The 17749-nt window shown below is 39.3% G+C and overlaps 1 protein-coding gene across 3 annotated transcripts; it reads right to left on the reverse strand.

Moving 5' to 3' along the window:
* Positions 1-470: 470 nt before the first annotated feature.
* ORC1 (origin recognition complex subunit 1) lies at positions 471-17722 on the reverse strand. 3 transcript variants are annotated; one of them, XM_051625563.1, is made up of 17 exons: positions 17649-17722; positions 17197-17300; positions 16683-16810; positions 15225-15394; positions 14458-14833; positions 13515-13812; positions 12485-12589; positions 11939-12140; positions 10757-10863; positions 9621-9722; positions 9031-9202; positions 6903-7010; positions 5985-6134; positions 4995-5114; positions 3396-3562; positions 2215-2302; positions 471-832 (listed from the first exon to the last, which is right to left on the reverse strand). In XM_051625563.1, the coding sequence occupies exons 2-17, from the start codon at positions 17283-17285 to the stop codon at positions 635-637; spliced, it is 2580 nt and encodes an 859-aa protein (XP_051481523.1). In that variant the 5' UTR covers positions 17286-17300; positions 17649-17722; the 3' UTR covers positions 471-634. The 3 variants fall into 3 exon arrangements, with proteins under 3 accessions (XP_051481523.1, XP_051481522.1, XP_051481524.1); XM_051625562.1 differs by having other exon boundaries at positions 17641-17697; XM_051625564.1 differs by having other exon boundaries at positions 17633-17666.
* Positions 17723-17749: the final 27 nt, after the last annotated feature.

Here is a 17749-nt window from a genome sequence, read left to right on the forward strand (position 1 = left end):
AACAACTAAAAAAAAAAGTTTTGTTTTTGTGGGTTTTTTTACTACGACTACTGTTCAATTACAAAATAAGATTTCAACAGACCTGCACTGCCTGAGGCAATTTCTTTGAAGCAATCCTTGATACCAATCAATCAATCAATCAGTCAATCAAAGTCGGTTACTTGAATGACAAATTTCTTCTGGTATTTTTACCTATCCTGGTTGCAGTCTCCTCAATTCAAATATTCAGCCTGGATTGCAAACTGAAAGTTCATTTTCATTATAGCATTCACGTTGGTTACAGCAGATTTTACCAATGTCTTTTATAACTTAGCAGAAGTCAATGAAGAAAAAGTAGCTCAGCATCAGCAAGTGGTGCAAGTAAACAATTTCAAGCCCATACACCTCAGCTGAAAGGGGATCAGTTACCAGCACATTAAAATACTTTAAAAACAAACAGTCTGATTACAAATATTTAAAACGCTTCAAAGCTAATTCTTTATTATATAAAAAGTGCTTTAATACAAACACTTAAAGCCAACTTATTTAGAAAAAATACATTTAGCTGTTTCCATTTATTGACAATTAAAAACTTATAAAAATACACAATATTTAAAATATTTATACATCTTAAAAAAATAAAACCTCTGTTGCCTTATTCATCATCCTTGAGTGCATACATGACATCGTCCTGGCCGACGTTGAGTCGCACCCGCATGTGAAGATACTTGTTGCTGGACTCCACCAGCAAGAGCCTGCAGGCACCAAGTCTTGAACAAATGGCCATGATTTCTGACACTGTAGGACTCTGCATGCCTTCAACTCTACACAGTGCTATGTGCTGATGATAAACCTGTTGAAATGAATGAGAAAAAGACACAGGTCACCACTACCTCCTGCTGCAGTTGAGTAGGTCAAGGTGAAAAAGGCTGTCAGGACTTTGTCAAGGAAGGAAGAATTCCTTTTTTATATAGCCAAAAAGCAAAACAATTAGCAACCTAACTTGTCTACAATCTCTTAACTAGATAATTTTATCTGTTACTACACCTATTCTGCCCAGGGAGGTAGCTGAGTCACCATCCCTGGCTGTGTTTAAAAGTCGTCGAGATGTGGTGCTCGGGGACACGGCTCAGCGCTGGACTTGGCAGAGCAGGGTTAATGGTTGGACTTGGTGATCTTAAAGGCCTTTTCCAACCTAAGTGATTCTGTGATTCTCACCTGGACTATGTGCACTAAAGCTTATCCAGAATATTAAGAGCTGACTCATGCAATTAATTACACATCCATGTGCTCAGAAGTGATCCTCAGGCCCAGTGATGAGGAAGCACGAGTTACCCTGACTACAACCATGAAAGACCACAGCTCAGAAAGCCATGATGCACCTTTAAGCAGTGGAGAATGCACTTGTCACAATTCATTATGAAGACCAGTAAACCAGTAACAAGCATCAGTTGGTGTTAGAACAAAACTAAGAGAAAAAAAGAATAAATCAGTCTAACAAAATATTATTCAAAGTTCAAGAACCAATTGCCCATTGTATCTATGAACTCAGCTGATGCAGATTCAGGAGCCAGTAACAGAAAATACAATTAAAACTGCTTACTTCCAAATCTGTAGAACCAGATAAAACTGCAATGCGTTTTACATATAAATATATAGTTCTAAACATTCCTATAAGTATCAATACTTAGCTTCCACACTATGAATCCTAACGTGGAGTCTGTGCAGTCTTCACAGCTCTGCTGGTTCCAAGTATTTGATGGGTCTACTAAAAAATTGAAGCTACTAATGATAAACCTGTCCTCTACTGAGACAGTGATACAGAAGTTGCATCAACTTTCAGGTTTCCACCTTAAATTATGTTGCCTGGTATTTTCAAGCTCTTTTTTTTTCCCCCCTCTTGTTTTAAAGCATGTTAGGTGGAGACAGGCAATATTTTCAGATGCAGACAAAAAATAATTTTCTGATCCAGACCACTGGTAACATGAACACAACAGCAGATGTTTCCAATTTTAATTATCTAGTCCCACTGAAAAACAGGTGGTAAGATTCAATTAGGCTTTACACCTGGCCTAGACAGACGTGCCTCAATTTACACTGCCATCATGCTGTCTCTTCCATCATATTTAAAGATTAAAACCCCAAAATATTATATTTACACTTTTGTTTGATAATTTTGACAGTACTCTTCCTCTTTATTAAGAGAAAAAAAAAAGTTCTCAAATACAAACATACCTGTTGAACTGTTGCCTCCTCAACTCCTGCCCTGCGAAACTCTGCTAAAATTGCTTTCAAGAACATTTGTTCATGCCACGAGGCATTCCTAAATAACAAAACAGACCAAAAAAACAACCTGTGAATTTTAGAACTTATAGGACATCAGGAATAAGTCTGGAAGGAAATTTGTTTGGTAACCATGTATTTAAATGCAGGGTATTTTTCTACCCGAGAGGGGCAGTTTATGCCAACTAGGCATTATACAACAGCACGGAACTCTGGCACCACAAAACACTGCGTTTCACTTCACCTCACCTCTCTTCCAATGCATCTGAACACATTTCATTCCATACATCATGCATGTTCTGCAGTGTGTTATGGTCAACTTACATTTATGAATTAACATTCAGGTTTTCAGGCACAAATAACACAGTAAAAGCAGTACTTACATATCCAACAAAACATCATATTTGCACCCCTTAGTCCCCCCGTTTGATGAAACAAGATTCTCTTCCTTTTGACCAGAAATCAGTAAAGCACTTTACCAGTTACAGCTTGTGAAAGGCAACAGAATTCCTCATATGTATTTCCTCAGAAAACATTTTGGAAGTCCTAAGAGAGTCTATTTACATTAAAGAAACCAGTTCAAATGGGAAAATCTTGCATTCTGCTCAGACATCTGTTGCTGCATCCAAGGGAGCAAAGACAGTGGCATAATACAAGCAAATATGCAGAGGGGAACAGCTGACTCTTGAGGAGCCAGTGCCCACACAATGCACATCTGAGTGGTTTTTCCTTCAGCCTAGCTAAAAGTCTGGCCCAGTGTGCTGAAGGACCAGGAGTGTTTGTAGGTGTGGATGCCTGAGCTTATCTTCCAGATTTAGTTACAACTGGAAGGAACTCAAATGTACATACAGGACAATTAGATTTCAAAAGCCACCCCCTGTTCTGAGCTAACACACTAACATGGAAACATCCTGTATAAACTTACACAAGTGATTTCTATGCCTTGGCTTCCCCTGTCTTTAATTCCTGTTTGGTACCTCTCTCTCAGCTGTGCTGCAAGGTTTGTTTTGTATCAAATTCCAACAAAGCACAACGCATATGCTCCCAGAGCATATGAAACTTCTTGAAAAAAAAGCAACAAAACAACTCAGTGAAAAAGACACAAAAGCAACTTCTCTGAGAAATGTTTTTACCTGATTGCATTTATATATGGAGACGAAAACATTTCATCTATGGCTTCTGTTACATGGGCCATCCTGACTATCTCAGGGGTTCTCTTCTGGCCAGCAAACTCACAGATCTCAGTGGCCCTTCTGCAGATGTCAAGGCACCGCCGTGCATCACCAGACAGCGCTGCGACCTGAAAGGAAACACGACAGGTTTGTAGCAGCAGATCCTGCAAGCTGAGAAAAGGGTTTAGCAAGAATCAATAGACCAAAAAAAACCCCAAACCAACAACCCACCACAGACCAGGAGAGTGAATTATGTTACTAGAATTCCAAAAAACAATGGAAGCAACCCACTAACACCTCCGACTCCAATCCATCCATCAAATTCAAGACTCTGAACTTTCTTCTATAACCACAGACATAAGAGGTTAAAAAGAAAAAATCCAGGAAATTCAACGTGAGGAATTCAATTCAACATCAAAAGTTTTCAGAAATGTTATTGATAAAGACCCTGCCACAATCCAGGTTCATGAATGGAAAAAAATAAATGCAACTCACTTTTTCCATACACAATAGAAAACTGACTTTAAGAGTACACAAACATTTTCAGTAGGCCCTAAAGAAACACCTCAGACAGTGAACACATGCCTGAAAATGTTTAGGTGTCTGAAATTTCTAAAACAAAATACTTCTTAAACACCTATTTGTGGTTTACAATTTTAATAAAGCTATGAACATTCACTAGACATAGTATTGGCCTAGTTTTCCCAGTAGATGCTAAAAACCTATGAAAGCCCCAGAACTCAGCTACAGTCAAGAATGAGAAACTCTTGACAAAATCTGAGTTATTAATCCAGATTTTCTGAAGAAAAACCATACTTAAAAGGCCCTGCAGATTATTTGGTCTGCAAAATGATCACTATTTTTCTTATAAAAAGGCGGTTCCTTCATAACAAAACAAATGCTCAGATTTACTTCTGACATTTATGAGTACTCTTTTTTTAAGCCTACAATGATGCTTAGCAAAAGTTGTTTAAGCACATTCTGGTTGATAGATGTTCTAACATAATTTTGATATATTATTTTAACATATGATTGTTGACATAAGACATTAAACTATGTATGCATCTTCATTTGAGAAGCTAATGACTCCTAATGCATTATTTATATTTTGTACAACTAACTATCAAGACTGGAAACAGCACAGGTACTATCTGTCATGCCAAGGCTTTAAATATCTTCAGAAAGAAAATGAACACGGATATTTCCACTGGCATACTAAGGTTTCTTCAAGATCATCCAGTGACTCATTATGCCAAACACTGGAGAAAGCTGACATCTTATCATTCTGCATTATCACGACCTGTTGTCAAGCCTCCAGCTCTTGGAATATACTTGCAGTAGGTGGAAAAAAGCAAGGACACTGCTTTAGCAATGTTTCCTGCAAAAACACCCTGTATACTTACAAAGAGCACACTATTAGACCCACTACTTGTGCTCCACTTGTCTCCAATACAGAGCCCATAACCACAGAACCAAAATCTGACTCCTGTTACAAACTCCTCCCCCACTGCCCTCCCACCTCTACCTACCACAAAGGACACACACCTGTACTGTGCTTACCTTTCTGCAAACCAGCTGAATCGCATCCTCTTCAAATGCCTTCATGCTGTTCAGTCTGGATGAAATAATTTGCTGCAGCTGTTTGTAGGTGTAGGGCTGAAAGGACATTCTGGTGAGGCCCTGTAATAAATAACACAGTACTGTGAGAAGCATTCTCTTACAAAACTTGTAAACAAATCAGAGCCACCTAATATTATTGATTATAACTGTTTACACTTTATTTCTTAATAAACAGAAGCTATGAAAAAACATTAATCTCTCCCTTAGCAAATCTGTACACATGTATAGTCATACTATTGACTTCACGTTTGCAATCAGCCCAGAGTTAAAAAATCCTCTTCTGGCTCAAATTAATAAAAACTGCTTTCAGATGAGGACAATATTATAGATGGTGCACTGCTTTTCATATTTTACAGGAGGCCCAAGTTATGCATTCCTTATGCAAAATTCTTCTCTCATGACAATATGGACTCAGCTGATCTGCAGGTTTAGTGGGTGGGGAAAAGCAATTCACACTCAGTGGAACTATTTTTGAGTCACAGAAAGATGAAGGCACAGAAAACTGTTTCTGAAATTCACTTTTCAGAGCAATGATGAAGAGATGACCTAGGAAAATGTACAGAGGTGTACAGTACATCCAACCTTCCATCAAAGGAATCCAACAAAGAAAATCTACCAGGGGATGACAGCAGAGAGAACTAGGTGCCTGGATGAAAGAGGAAAGAGAAACCAGAAGAGAATTCCTCTGAACTCTAGAGTAAGCAGCTTAACCATGAAGCATGGCATTTGATTATCCAAATCTTCATGTTTAAAATGACATCTGTATTCTTAATTCATTCTTAGAAGAACACAGTCTAAGGAGGGAATTATAGAAGCATTGTTTAACCTCTGAGGTAACCAATGCTTCCTTTCCCCTGGCTACTTCTGATTGCATACAGTTCTTAATCTCTTCTCATTTTACAGCATAGCAACAAAACTGTTAGAACATACCAGCCTGCTAGCTACTCTGTTCATCATTATTCTCTCTGGCAAGTCCATGGTGTTAGCAATGGCCAAGATGATTAACTTGGAGTGCTTTTGAGTTGGCCAGTCAAATAAATTGTACATCACATTCTGTTTCCGGGTCCACAGAAGATCAAGCTGCAGAGACAGAAAGAAAAGAATCAGACTGATCAAAAATGGGCCTTGTATTTTACAATATCTGATGGGGGTGTGAAAGCTAGTTCTGACACAGAAAACTTCTGACATGATTCTGAACAAGATGTGTCTGTTGTGTTTCCTTTATCCATCTAATAGGAAGGGCTGCATTTTCTGAATTAGGGCTCTAGTCTCTTGGAAAAGCACACTTCTACTCAATGCTTGAACTGCATTAATGAGAGTAGAGTGATTAAACAGCTGGAGTTCTTAGACACCACTGAGATAGTAATACTACATCTAACAAGATTAAAAGACCCTCCATGTGAGAACCTGAATCAGCTTACAACAAAAAAGTGTGCATTTGTTACCAAACACAGCATATTCAAGGAATTTCAAAACTGGATGACTTATTTTACCATAAGTTCTCTCACTGGAAAAGCAGCAGCTTCCAGACAAAATACAGTTGAATTTTATGGTATTTAGGTATTTAGGACTTGACAGCACAACTTATTCCATGACTTGGATCAAAACAAAACATAAAACCATTGTGAAATGCAAGGCAGAGAACAATAAGGTAACAGGATACTTGGCCATTTCAATTTGGTTTCCTAATAAGGCTAAGAGGAGCTATGTGTGTCTTCTCTCCTAGGTCTATTCCTTTCAGACCACATATGATACACTCTAAGCACGTATAATTGGTCTTTTCCCATTCTTCAAAACTAATGTCTTACAATACTTCAAGGAAAGAGAAGAAAGGATTCTTTGTCTTACCTCATCCACCATCAGCACTGTGGTCTTCCTCTTCGGTCCAGGTGTGTTGAACAGTTTTGCCAACAGTTCTGCAGCATGGGTTGCTGTCACCTTCTGACCTGTCAGTAACTGCACAAGGATTAAACAATGTTGCAGGTTAATCATACTAAAACTCTGGAAATAGGAAGTTTAACTCTTGTTCAGTTTTAACTTTTCTCTAACAATCCACACCAAGCATCTGTTTTGTTTTTTTTTCCACAGTGGAGCAGGGCAGTAAAAAAAGAAAAGTAGCTCTTAAAATAGTCACATGTACCAGAAACTGTCCATAAAGAATGGAAACAAAACAATACTTAGCTAGAAAGAAAGGCCATTAGAATTACCTGCAATTTGTCTTAAATAGATTCATTACAAAAATCTGAACTCAGTCTGAGGCAGACTCTAAACCTAGCATACCTCAAGGGTACCTCTGAACACAAAACTACTGAAAACTTAAGTCAGTTGACAAGAATAGCCTGACTTCAGTAATCTTGGACTCCCATTAACATACTGATGAATCATTAGCAGGATACAGAACTAAATAATTTATTCAACTCTAAGGTAAAAAGAAAAAAACCTTCAACAAGCACTGCTTCTGCAATAGTTCATGTGGCAAAACAGATGAGCTGACTGTACATTACTCTTCCCCTGCAGGTCTGCAGATACACAGAAATTAAATAATGCTTTAATTTCAAAATTACACAGTATGATCCTGATTCTGCAGCTCTGGAACCAAGCATACAATACAGAGCTCTGTTTGTTGTGGTGGAATAGGCACACTTGCTCTACCCAAGGTGTTTAACCTTCTCTCTCATGTGTCTAGGCCATCAGGTCACTGTTCCTTCTCTCTAAGCTTTCCCATGACAGTGAGGTAACTGCAGTAGTGAATACTCCAGAATTTGCTTCAGTTATGCAAAGAAACATCTGCAAACTGGAGTTTGAGACTGACCTGCAGCAAGAGATGCAGCCATCAGAAAAGCAGCAGCAGCCTAGCTAGGGAACTTGGGTAACAGAAGGAATCAGAGAAATAAATGGTTTATTTGACTATGTGCTCCCCTGAAGAAGAATATTTAACTGTGCAACTTTAAAGAGTAAAGGGCCTGTGGAGAGCAACAAATTTTACTTCCAAAGGCCTATTCTTTATTAATTTTAAAATTTTATGCTAAACAGAATAGGAAATAAGAGTGTTAAATACACAGGCATTACCATGAAATAAGGTAATTGTCATGAAGCTTTTCACTATGCTACAGAAACACAGTGACCAGGCTACAACAAATCCCTCAGCAAAACAAGTCTATGCTTATTTGAGGAAAGGATGCAAATTTGTAAATTTAACTCCCAACTATGAGGACAGGGATATTAGAACAATGTATGCCACTTACTGCTCTGGTAGAAGCTGTCAAACTTAAATAAATGGAGCAGAAGTCTGTAAGAAAACTGAATAGATGCTTCATAATTCCATTTCCAGATCACTGGAAGTTAGCCAAGACAGAGATGTCTTCAGCAGTTACTCTTTTATGCCCATTTGAGTGATTTAATCCAGTGCTCAGGCAAATTCCCACCCCTACAAACACAAGCAAAGTCAGCAGTCCCAGAAGGGATACTGTAGACTAGTTTGTCATAGAAATCTGAAATACAGCATTGTTGCCAGAGATGGTCCCTCTTAGGTTGGGTTGCTATGATAGACCAATTAACCATTAAGACCCCCTTAGTAATTATTTTTCTGCTACACTGACTTCCCAGAGTTATAATCTCAGTAACTTTTTAAGCATCCATGTGCAAAAAAAGTTACAGAAGCAGGAAATATAAAAAGAATCTGGTCTAATTTTTTTTTTTTTTAAACCTGAGGGATGTAATAAAGCAGGCTATTTCCCAGTAATAAAGCAGGCTATTTCCCAGCCACTGCCCCTATGCAGCTGAGAGCAAAATAGTTCAAGAAGCTGGCCATGACCTTAGTTATTTTTTAACCTGCTCAGAGATAAAAAGCATAGTCTCTGGGAAGGAAGTAATGATAGGTTAAATGCCTTGAATACTGTAACACATCAATGATCTGATGGTAAAGCATAAGATCTCTTCTTTCAAACCAGAGAGCCACTAAAGAGGCTTCACTTACCTCTAGTATCTGCACGTAAGCTTGGTGAGGGTCAGTCAGCTTCATGCCATTGATCTCTACAAACTGGAACGATGGTAGGTCATCATTTTCTGCAGCCTGCTGAAGGCAGCGAACTACTTCATGAACAGTTGCAGTTTTACCTGTTCCAGGCACTCCAGAGATGTACATGCACCTATAAAAGGAGAACACCTCTTCAGTAGCCTGAGCAAAATTAAAACACTCTTAGAATTTCAGTTACTTTATTTGCAAACTGGGACATGTAACACATTGGAGGATCATGAGGACTTTTATTATTACTGAATCAATTAACAATACTTGATAAACGTTATTTACATCTTTAAAAGAACCCATAAAATGGCTTCCCAGACATCTAAAATTGACTAATTATATTTTGGTCTGTAATTTCAGTCTGTGCAATAAAGGAGCCCACGTTATTTCTATGCACAACCCTTCTTAAGGAAAAAAAATACCAGGAAATTAAACTAGGAACTTTAATCTAGCCAAATGACAACTTTTAAAATAAAAGCAGTGTTGATTGACTGCTGTTATGCCACAGGTAGATGTGATCTCAGTCTCACCAACAAACTTACCCTCCTGTACCATCAATAAGTTTGCTTTCCACAAAGTTATAGACATCCTGGAATTCTTCCTCACGACAAGGCAGAGATTCTGGGACAGCAGAAACATGCAACCTTTGATTAAAACAGGAAAAAGAAAATTGAAACAGGAGGTCCAAGGTTTGCATTCTCACAGTTCTACCTGAAGGGCCTGCTGAGGAAAACAAATAGCCAGAACCTTTCACAGTTGTGTGCAGTTTTTCAGACCTCTCTTATATGCTTTAAATTTCAACACCAATGTCAAGTACTCCAAAAGAAATAGCCTAGTCTTTCTATATGTGCTTTTAAGTTTTCAAGAGGGCTGAACAGTCATCCTGGTAAACTGTTGTGGTTTGGGCCTAATCGACAAGAAAGAACCACGTGGCTGCTCACTCAGCCTCCCTGTCCCTACCCCACTGTGGGATGGGGAGGACAAAATCCAACTCAAAGCCTGTGGGTCAAGACAAATGTTCACTCACCAGTTATGATCACAGGCAAAACAGACTCAACTTGGAGAAAAATATATAAAATATAAGCTTTTTCAGCTTCTTATGGGAAACACTCCTGGGGCCCCTTCCCTGCTGCCAAAACCAGCAATAAAGATCTACCTGGTTTAACTCATGAAAATATTCTAAGTCAAAGTAGAGGAAGGATGAAACAGGAAAGACTTCTTATAGGAAGCTGAAAAAAACTCAAACCCAGTTTGTAAGATACAGTCAGTCCTGAATGCACGTTTTCCCCACTGTGAAGATAGACAACGATACCTGCAAAAGTTTTTCACTCACCAAGAGAAGTCAGATATTGTACCTTTAAAATCTAAAACTAGTAAGAGTTGATCTTTGTTTTCCTGATGTTGCACAAAATAAAGACAGACACCTAATTCTGAAGAACTTAACATGGACTGATGATAATTATTTGAAATTGCAAAAGTAGTACTGTAAATACTACTAGCATTTGTAAATCTAGTATCATATTGTAAATTAGTAAGTGCTCTTCTGGCATCAAAACATCATGCACTTTTACCACATTCATTCAACACAGTAAAGATGACATTTCCCTATTTCAGCATAGCTTACTGCTATGCATACCTAATGCTAAAAAGATTATTCCCTCCCTTGAAGGCACATTACCTTAGTCTGGCTTCTTCTAGTATGCTGGCTGGTTCCTTTGCTGCGTGGTTGCGCCTGGGAATTTCAGGAGTTGCATTCCGGGGTGTCTTTGGTGTTGCTGGTAAAGGCTGCAAAAGAAGTTACAACCTCAAAAACATTTTTTACAGACAGCAATTTCTATTGGAGACTGATCATTTGTGCAAGTTTCCCAAACATCACTTATGCACAAGGACTACCCAGGGATGCCAGAGTACAAGATAAGAGAAACAGTCTTTACAAAGGGAATTATCAAACAAGACTCATGCTCTTTTCTTCCTAAGGGAAAAAAAAGAAACTGGAAGGGGAGTGGTGATGCAGACTATATCTTTTAACTGTCTGAAGAATTTTTCAATTGTTGATGCACTTCTGAAGTGCTGTGTTACACAGTGATTCAGTTCTGAAGAAACAGCAACCAAATAGAAATTGATCTGTCTGAATGTCATTGTCCAAACACAAAAAAAACTCCACATGATATCTCAATGTTTCTTCCTTTCCTTGTGCTTATGAGTTTTAGTTAGCTAGGATTCCTGAGTTAGGCATCTCAAACACAGAATTAAAATTAGCCATTGACAGTAGGTACCTGGTAGTATTGCTGAAAACAGCCTTAAAGTGTCAGGCCTATGATCCAGGTAGCCTGAAACCCTTATCTCCACCAGCAGCCACAACACTACGAGGCACTGCTGGTCACACTGGTGTGGCCACGAAGGCTGCAGGTCACCCCTTTTAGTGTGGGTAAGCACTCACACAGTGGCAAGCCTTCAGCAATCAGGACAGCTCTAAGACCAACACTGTGCTTGGCAACAGAGCTTCATTCTACATACACAGACTGCACTCAATAGCCTCCTCAGAAATAGAACTAAAATGTCTCAGGGCACAGCTTACAATGAAAAGTGGTGGCCATAAATGGCTTAATCAGTTTGTTCAGCTCCAGCCTAATCCAACCTCTTCCCTTTTCAGGCTAGATTTTTCTGATTAATGCTGTCACAACATTCACAAGGGGTTTACACATTTGCATAACCTACTCATACCAAAGTTTATGTGAATCAAGATAACATTTAAAAAAAAGCTAAGAGGTCCATATACTTAACTCTGCTACACAGCCATCAAGCATTCAAATAATTGGCTTTGAAATAATAAAACCAGCTCTTTTAAACGGAATCTTACCGTTTTCTTCAGGGCCTTAGCAGGAGTGTGAACTGAAGACTTCCTTGAGGATTCTGGGGTGCTCAATCTTCTGCTTGAGCTAGTTCTCTTTTCTGGTGTACAGGGTACATCACTGTCCTCTTCCTCACTACTTGAGGAGTAAGAGCTATCTGAGTTAGACAGAGAATCCTCTTCCTCATTCTGTTCTAGTGTATTTAATATGCTACAAGAAGCAGAAATTACACAAGTTAAAACAAACCAACAAACAACTCTACAGGCTACAGAGAATAATTGGAAACATTTTCAGCTCTATCTGTAGTCAGTATAAACAGCAAGCCAACATACTTTCCACTTGAGCTGTTAATTTTCTCTGGCTATTTAACAGACTGGTTTAAAGGAAGCCAGTTTTCTGATGAACTCCATTTCTGAACACGTCTGTTTTCACTCATGCTGCAATTACACTGTACCTCTAGAACCATTTGCGCATTTGATTATTAAGCTGAAGTAACTATCAAGGCTTCAAGCTGTCAGTAGCAATCTAAATAAAGCATGAAAGCAAAAGTTTACCTGACTTGCTCTGCAATGCGAGCACTTGTCTTCTGTGCACATAATCTACGAGAACGAGGGGTCAAGACAATGCTCTGACTGTCCAAGTCCTGCTCTTCAACTAAACTGTAAAGAAAGAACACAAAGCTATTTGTATTTCCTCAAATTATTTTGCAGATGTAACACTGCCAAACTGAAGGGACAGAGGCTCAAAACAGTTGTGTTTTTGTTTGGTTGTGGGGAGTTAGTTCTTTGTTTGATTTGGGGTTGTTTGGATTTTGGGGTTTTTTTTGAGAGAAAGAGAAGACAATTATGATTTCCTTTAGGACACCTCTTTGATCTGCCCTTTGGAGTAGATTTTTCTATTTGTGTTTCGAGATTCCTTGGTTGCCTTCCTGAGCACTTCTTCATCCCTACCACTGAAACACTTTTCCATTAATACAACTTTCCTACTAGTTCAAAGGACAGAACAACATGAGTTACTTTATCTGTAGACAGTCCAGATTTTTTTTACATCTATAAATACCCACTGAAATGTCAGTATTTTATAATTCTTTTTTTTGCTATACAGTAAGTGAAAAAAATGGGGTGCAGATCCACCAAGTGTTGTACCCACATCTTTACTCTTTGAAAGGATGAAGATGACTTGTTTTCGTCTTCCTGCAGGGAAACAGAGTTTTATCCATGTTGACAAATACAAACTATAATGATCAATTTGGCTTCTATTTCCTTCCATATCATCCTACCACTTCCATTTCCAACATGTACCTTCTGTTCTTGTAACCATAAACAGCTGGTGTCCATCTTCAAAGTCAATCACTCATTCACCTCCAAATAACACACCTACTAGAGCTTCACCACAGCACACTGGTGGTATCTATTCAGGCTACCCCGTCTTTTTCAGGTGATCTCAACAGGCAAAACATGGTACACAAACACAGAGGCTTCACCTGCTTTTCTCTCAGGAAGTCTTTTATAAGCATGCTTTAAGAGCACTACATACAAAAAAAAAATCCTGTAAGAAAGTAATTAAAAAAAGGCTATCCCTTACCTTATAGTGTCATCATCTCTGTGAAGACTCTTGACTTCCTCACCGCAGTCTCCGCCCTTAGCATAGGGGGATAATCGTATTGTATCACTAAAACTCTGCCAGTCCTTTGCAGAATCAAACACTGGCTTTGACTTATCGTTGGTGAAAGGCATTTTTGGTGGTGAGCCTAAGATACCAGTGAATTTCACTTTTCTTTTAGTAGCCAAAGGTTCTAACGGTGCTACAGCATCACAGTCATCATCCAAAAGTTCCAAAACTTCGCATCCCAGGAGCCTGCTTCTAGGAGACCTTGTGGGACCTAGAAGTCAAGAGCAAAAGGAACTTCTGTCAAGCTTTAATATGGATGGCTTGGTTAACTTTCAGAGGCCACAGTACAACTGGCTCAGGGGCTGCCATTTAAATGAAAGGCAACAGCATCAGACTCCAGGAACAAGGGACTAAATACTTGCAGAAGGCACACGTTGCCTCTAAAAAGACAACTAAATAGAATACAAACTGATTTTTTCAGTTTTCTAACCCACCTGCAGTATTTACAACTTTACATAGGCTCCAGTTCGAAAATACAGCATGTTATACAGGATTAATGTGCTTATTCAACCAATGTAAACATCCAAGTGCACCACCAGTCAGAAGATTAAAGGGAGACATTCTGCTGTCAAGTTAGGCTGATTGATAGCACTTCAGCCAACAAGCACTTAAACTTACCAGCTACACAAAGATTTGCAACAGCAGCTGGATATAAGCAGTACAGCTGCTTGAAATAACAGACATAAGACAAACAACTGATGTGCCCAAAAGGCTTGGGTTAACCCCAAAGCCTGAAAAACGTTGCTAAAAATACAGATATTGAATATTACCACTGTTTGAACGACCCAAAATGAAGAGGCACAAACCATATTACATGCCAAACCACCCCACTGACAGAATATTGCCATATACATACTGTTTAACTCTAACTTCTTCCTTGCTGTTGGAGTTTTTATGCCATTAACCATTCTTTGAGAATGTCTCTCCTTAGCGATGGAAGACTTGGAAGCAGAATGTTTTGATTCTATTTCCAATTCAACATTTTTTGGTTTTGTAGCACTCCGAACAACTCCCTCTCTCTCTTTTTTCAAGGGGGTAACAATGTCCGAAGGAATAACTGAGTTTGAAGAGTCTGGGATGCCACCTCCTTTCTTATTAGCTTCTTTCAGCTTAGAGAATGTGTCAGGGGACAAATCCTTAAAGCACTTCCCATCCCAAGACTGCTTTACATAGAAAATTTGTTCCTTATTTAATGTAATAGGTGGTTCCTCCCCCAGATGTAGTGGTACCACCTGTAAAAACAAAAAAATACCAAAACACACAGATATCAATAATGACTGTTAGCTTAGCATTTGACTCTTTTCTGTTCATGGGTGTTATTATTGGAACTCATACAATCCTTCATTACACAGGATACCACCTTCAACCCACGTTCACACCAGTGTAAGTTTATTGCAGTACAGGACTCCCATCACGTTGCTTCTTCCCACACAAGCCTCTAAATGAGCTGGCTACCAACAACCAAAGTCATTTTGGGATCCAATCCTACCTTAACTGCATTAACAAACATGCATCACACATCTCGTTTGGGAGGCAATAAACTAGCTGCACTGTCCTATTATGCTTTTCAAATTGTTTCTGTTCCTTTCTTCCCTCTACACGTAGAAGGGTTGCAGTACATACCATGACGCTTTTAATAATGGTCTCCACAAGTATATCATTGTCATAGCCAGAAACTTGATCAAAAAACAGCTCTTGGGGAGAAAGCTGTCTTTTAATCAGCTTTCGTTTATTGGGAGGTATCTCTGTGATGTGAGAGAACCACTGCACAACTGCATGTTTCTGCTGAGAACCTGTAACAACAACAAAAAAAGTCAGTCAACTTTATGAATTTTATTGTGTTGCAAAGAGTGATTGCCAGACCTTAATTACTGTAGCTGAAATGCCATCAAGGATGGAAATCCTCCCTGGACACAGGTGAGAAAGCATCTGGTAAGATCTGGCTGCAATTCCCATTTTCTAAGCCAAACTAAAAATGTTTGAGCTGAGACTTTTGAGAACCAAGATAACACGTATGTATCAACCACAAAATGCCTGCAGACCAGCCAATCCACCAGTTTACTGACACAAATTAAGAGATACCTTATTTGCATAAATAGGATCTAATCAGACCCGACTAACTGAAAATAGTGACGTAAAAGGAGAAGTGAGAAATCAGAACAGTATTTGCAATTTCAATATTGTGTTAGAGGCAAACCAGCAACACATTTATTAATAACTGCCTAAGAAACCAGAGAATCCTGCTGTTGAAATGTCCAGAAAAAAGTCTGAATAAACACTACAAACAGCTTGAGTGTGGAGACTTAAAAGAAATATTTGAAACATATTACAGCTGAATACAAAATTCCTCTCCACATTTTAAAGTGTTCATCTTTAAATGAAAAACAAAGCCAAGTATCTTTAACAAATTTGTCCAAAATCTGTAACCAAAAAAAATATATCTTGCTTTCAAGTAAGGTTCATAGATTTTACTCCAGCATGAAGAGAATATTCAGTTATATTACAATAAATCTGCATTAGTAAATAAATAAGCTGGAGTGATATGTACTTATGTTTTTAAAAATAATTTTTAAAACCTCAAAACATTATCAGGATGGCCCAAAAACAAAGAAAAAGAAGCTGTTCAAAGAAACCAGAATAACTAACAAGTAGTTCCTAGTTCAGACTCAGACATAGTCTTTGTATCACTCACATTCCATGGATTATCTTTTAATATCTGCCTTTATCTATAAGCAATCTAATTTCCTATCTAATTCTACAAGGGACAAAAGTAATGAGCCCCTTTGATTCAGCTTTGTACCTTATTGCTAAGTTTTCTGATGTCTAGTAAGATGCAAGTTCCAGGGCTCTTGCTCCATTTGGATCCTCCAGTTCTCTAAATAAAGCATGAGCTCACTCTGTCTTCCCCAAGAACCATTTATTTTAGATTAGACAACTCAGCAAAAAGGCTGTCAGAATTTAATGTCTTTAAGCTGCTTACCTATTAAATTTAATTATGGGCTAAATACATCCCCATGAAATAGGTATCTTTAAAACATTTTAAGATTTCTGAGATGGGAGGTAAATTTTTATTTCTCTTACCATCTTCATACAAATCCAGGAGTTGTGCCACAAAAGGTTGGTCTGCATTCTCCCCTTCTACCAAAATAAATTCACCAAGTTTTATACGGTTTTCTGTTCTGCTTCCTTCTGATTTTATTAGGATTCCTCTAGAAAGTGATGCAGACACGCAGATTAGCAGGATTTCCTATTCTTCATTCACATATTCTTAAAGCTGATGGCCTATCAGCCTTACAGCTGGTTGTGCTCCCTCTTGCAAAGGCTACAACTGAGTTTCCTGATTCACAGCTTTCCTATGTACTTCAAACAGACAAGAGTTATTCACAGATTGAATTAAACGTCTATGTTTACGCATTATATAAGTTATAATTCAAGAGCTTCGTGACATTTTTGTTACGTACAAGGATGTCACGACACAGTGCTCACAGCCTTAACGATATTCTCCCTGCCACGCTAACCTAAACCACGTCAGAAAGGTCACGAAGCCTCCAATGACTGAGTTTCCCCGAGCAAGCCAGAAACAAACGTTATTTACTTGTACTGCAAGGTCCTCAGCTTTCTGTCGGAGCTCGCGGGTTCCCCGTACCACGAGTAGGTGATTTTGCTTTGCTGCCGGGTATTCATGTTCCCAGGGAAAAGCTAAAACAAACAAACGGGTTTTTTTTTTAAAAAAACTATGATTTAAAGGCAACAGCAGGGGAAGCCCCAAGCGGGCCGAGCCCAGGGAGACGCGCTCAGGGGGGCTCCCGGGGGCCGAGGGAGGAGAAAGCCCAAGTGCCCAGCAGCGGATTCTTCCCTTTATTCGCGCCGACAGGCCCGCCAGGCTCAACTTTAATCGGTATTTATTTTTTGTTTCCCCCCCCCCCCCGCCCCCCCAGGTCAGACCTTTCCCTCAGGGCACGAGCCGCGGGGCTCAGGCACGCGCCCCAAGCCCGGCCCGGCCCAGGCAGCGCCGAGTCCCACAGACCCACCGACCGACCCCCTCACCGCCTCCCGGCCGCTCGCGCCGCCGCTGGGGCGGAATTTCCCGCCAAAGCCCGAGCGGGGCCCCGCCCCCCCGGCCGCGCGCGCAGGGGGCGGCGCGGGAA

This window comes from Apus apus, chromosome 7 (genome assembly GCF_020740795.1).
Source record: "Apus apus isolate bApuApu2 chromosome 7, bApuApu2.pri.cur, whole genome shotgun sequence".
In the NCBI taxonomy this organism is placed as follows: Eukaryota; Metazoa; Chordata; class Aves; order Apodiformes; family Apodidae; genus Apus; species Apus apus.

What these genes read in the sequence shown, in the direction of transcription:
- ORC1 (XM_051625563.1), bottom strand. Translation starts at nt 17,285, where the DNA reads ATGAATACCCGGCAGCAAAGCAAAATCACCTACTCGTGGTACGGGGAA. An exon ending in CCTGGATTTGTATGAAGATG is followed by an intron (nt 15,395 to 16,682) that starts GTAAGAGAAATA and finishes TTGTTGTTACAG; the next exon opens with GTTCTCAGCAGAAACATGCA. An exon ending in CTTATTGATGGTACAGGAGG is followed by an intron (nt 9,203 to 9,620) that starts GTAAGTTTGTTG and finishes CTCCTTTTATAG; the next exon opens with GTGCATGTACATCTCTGGAG.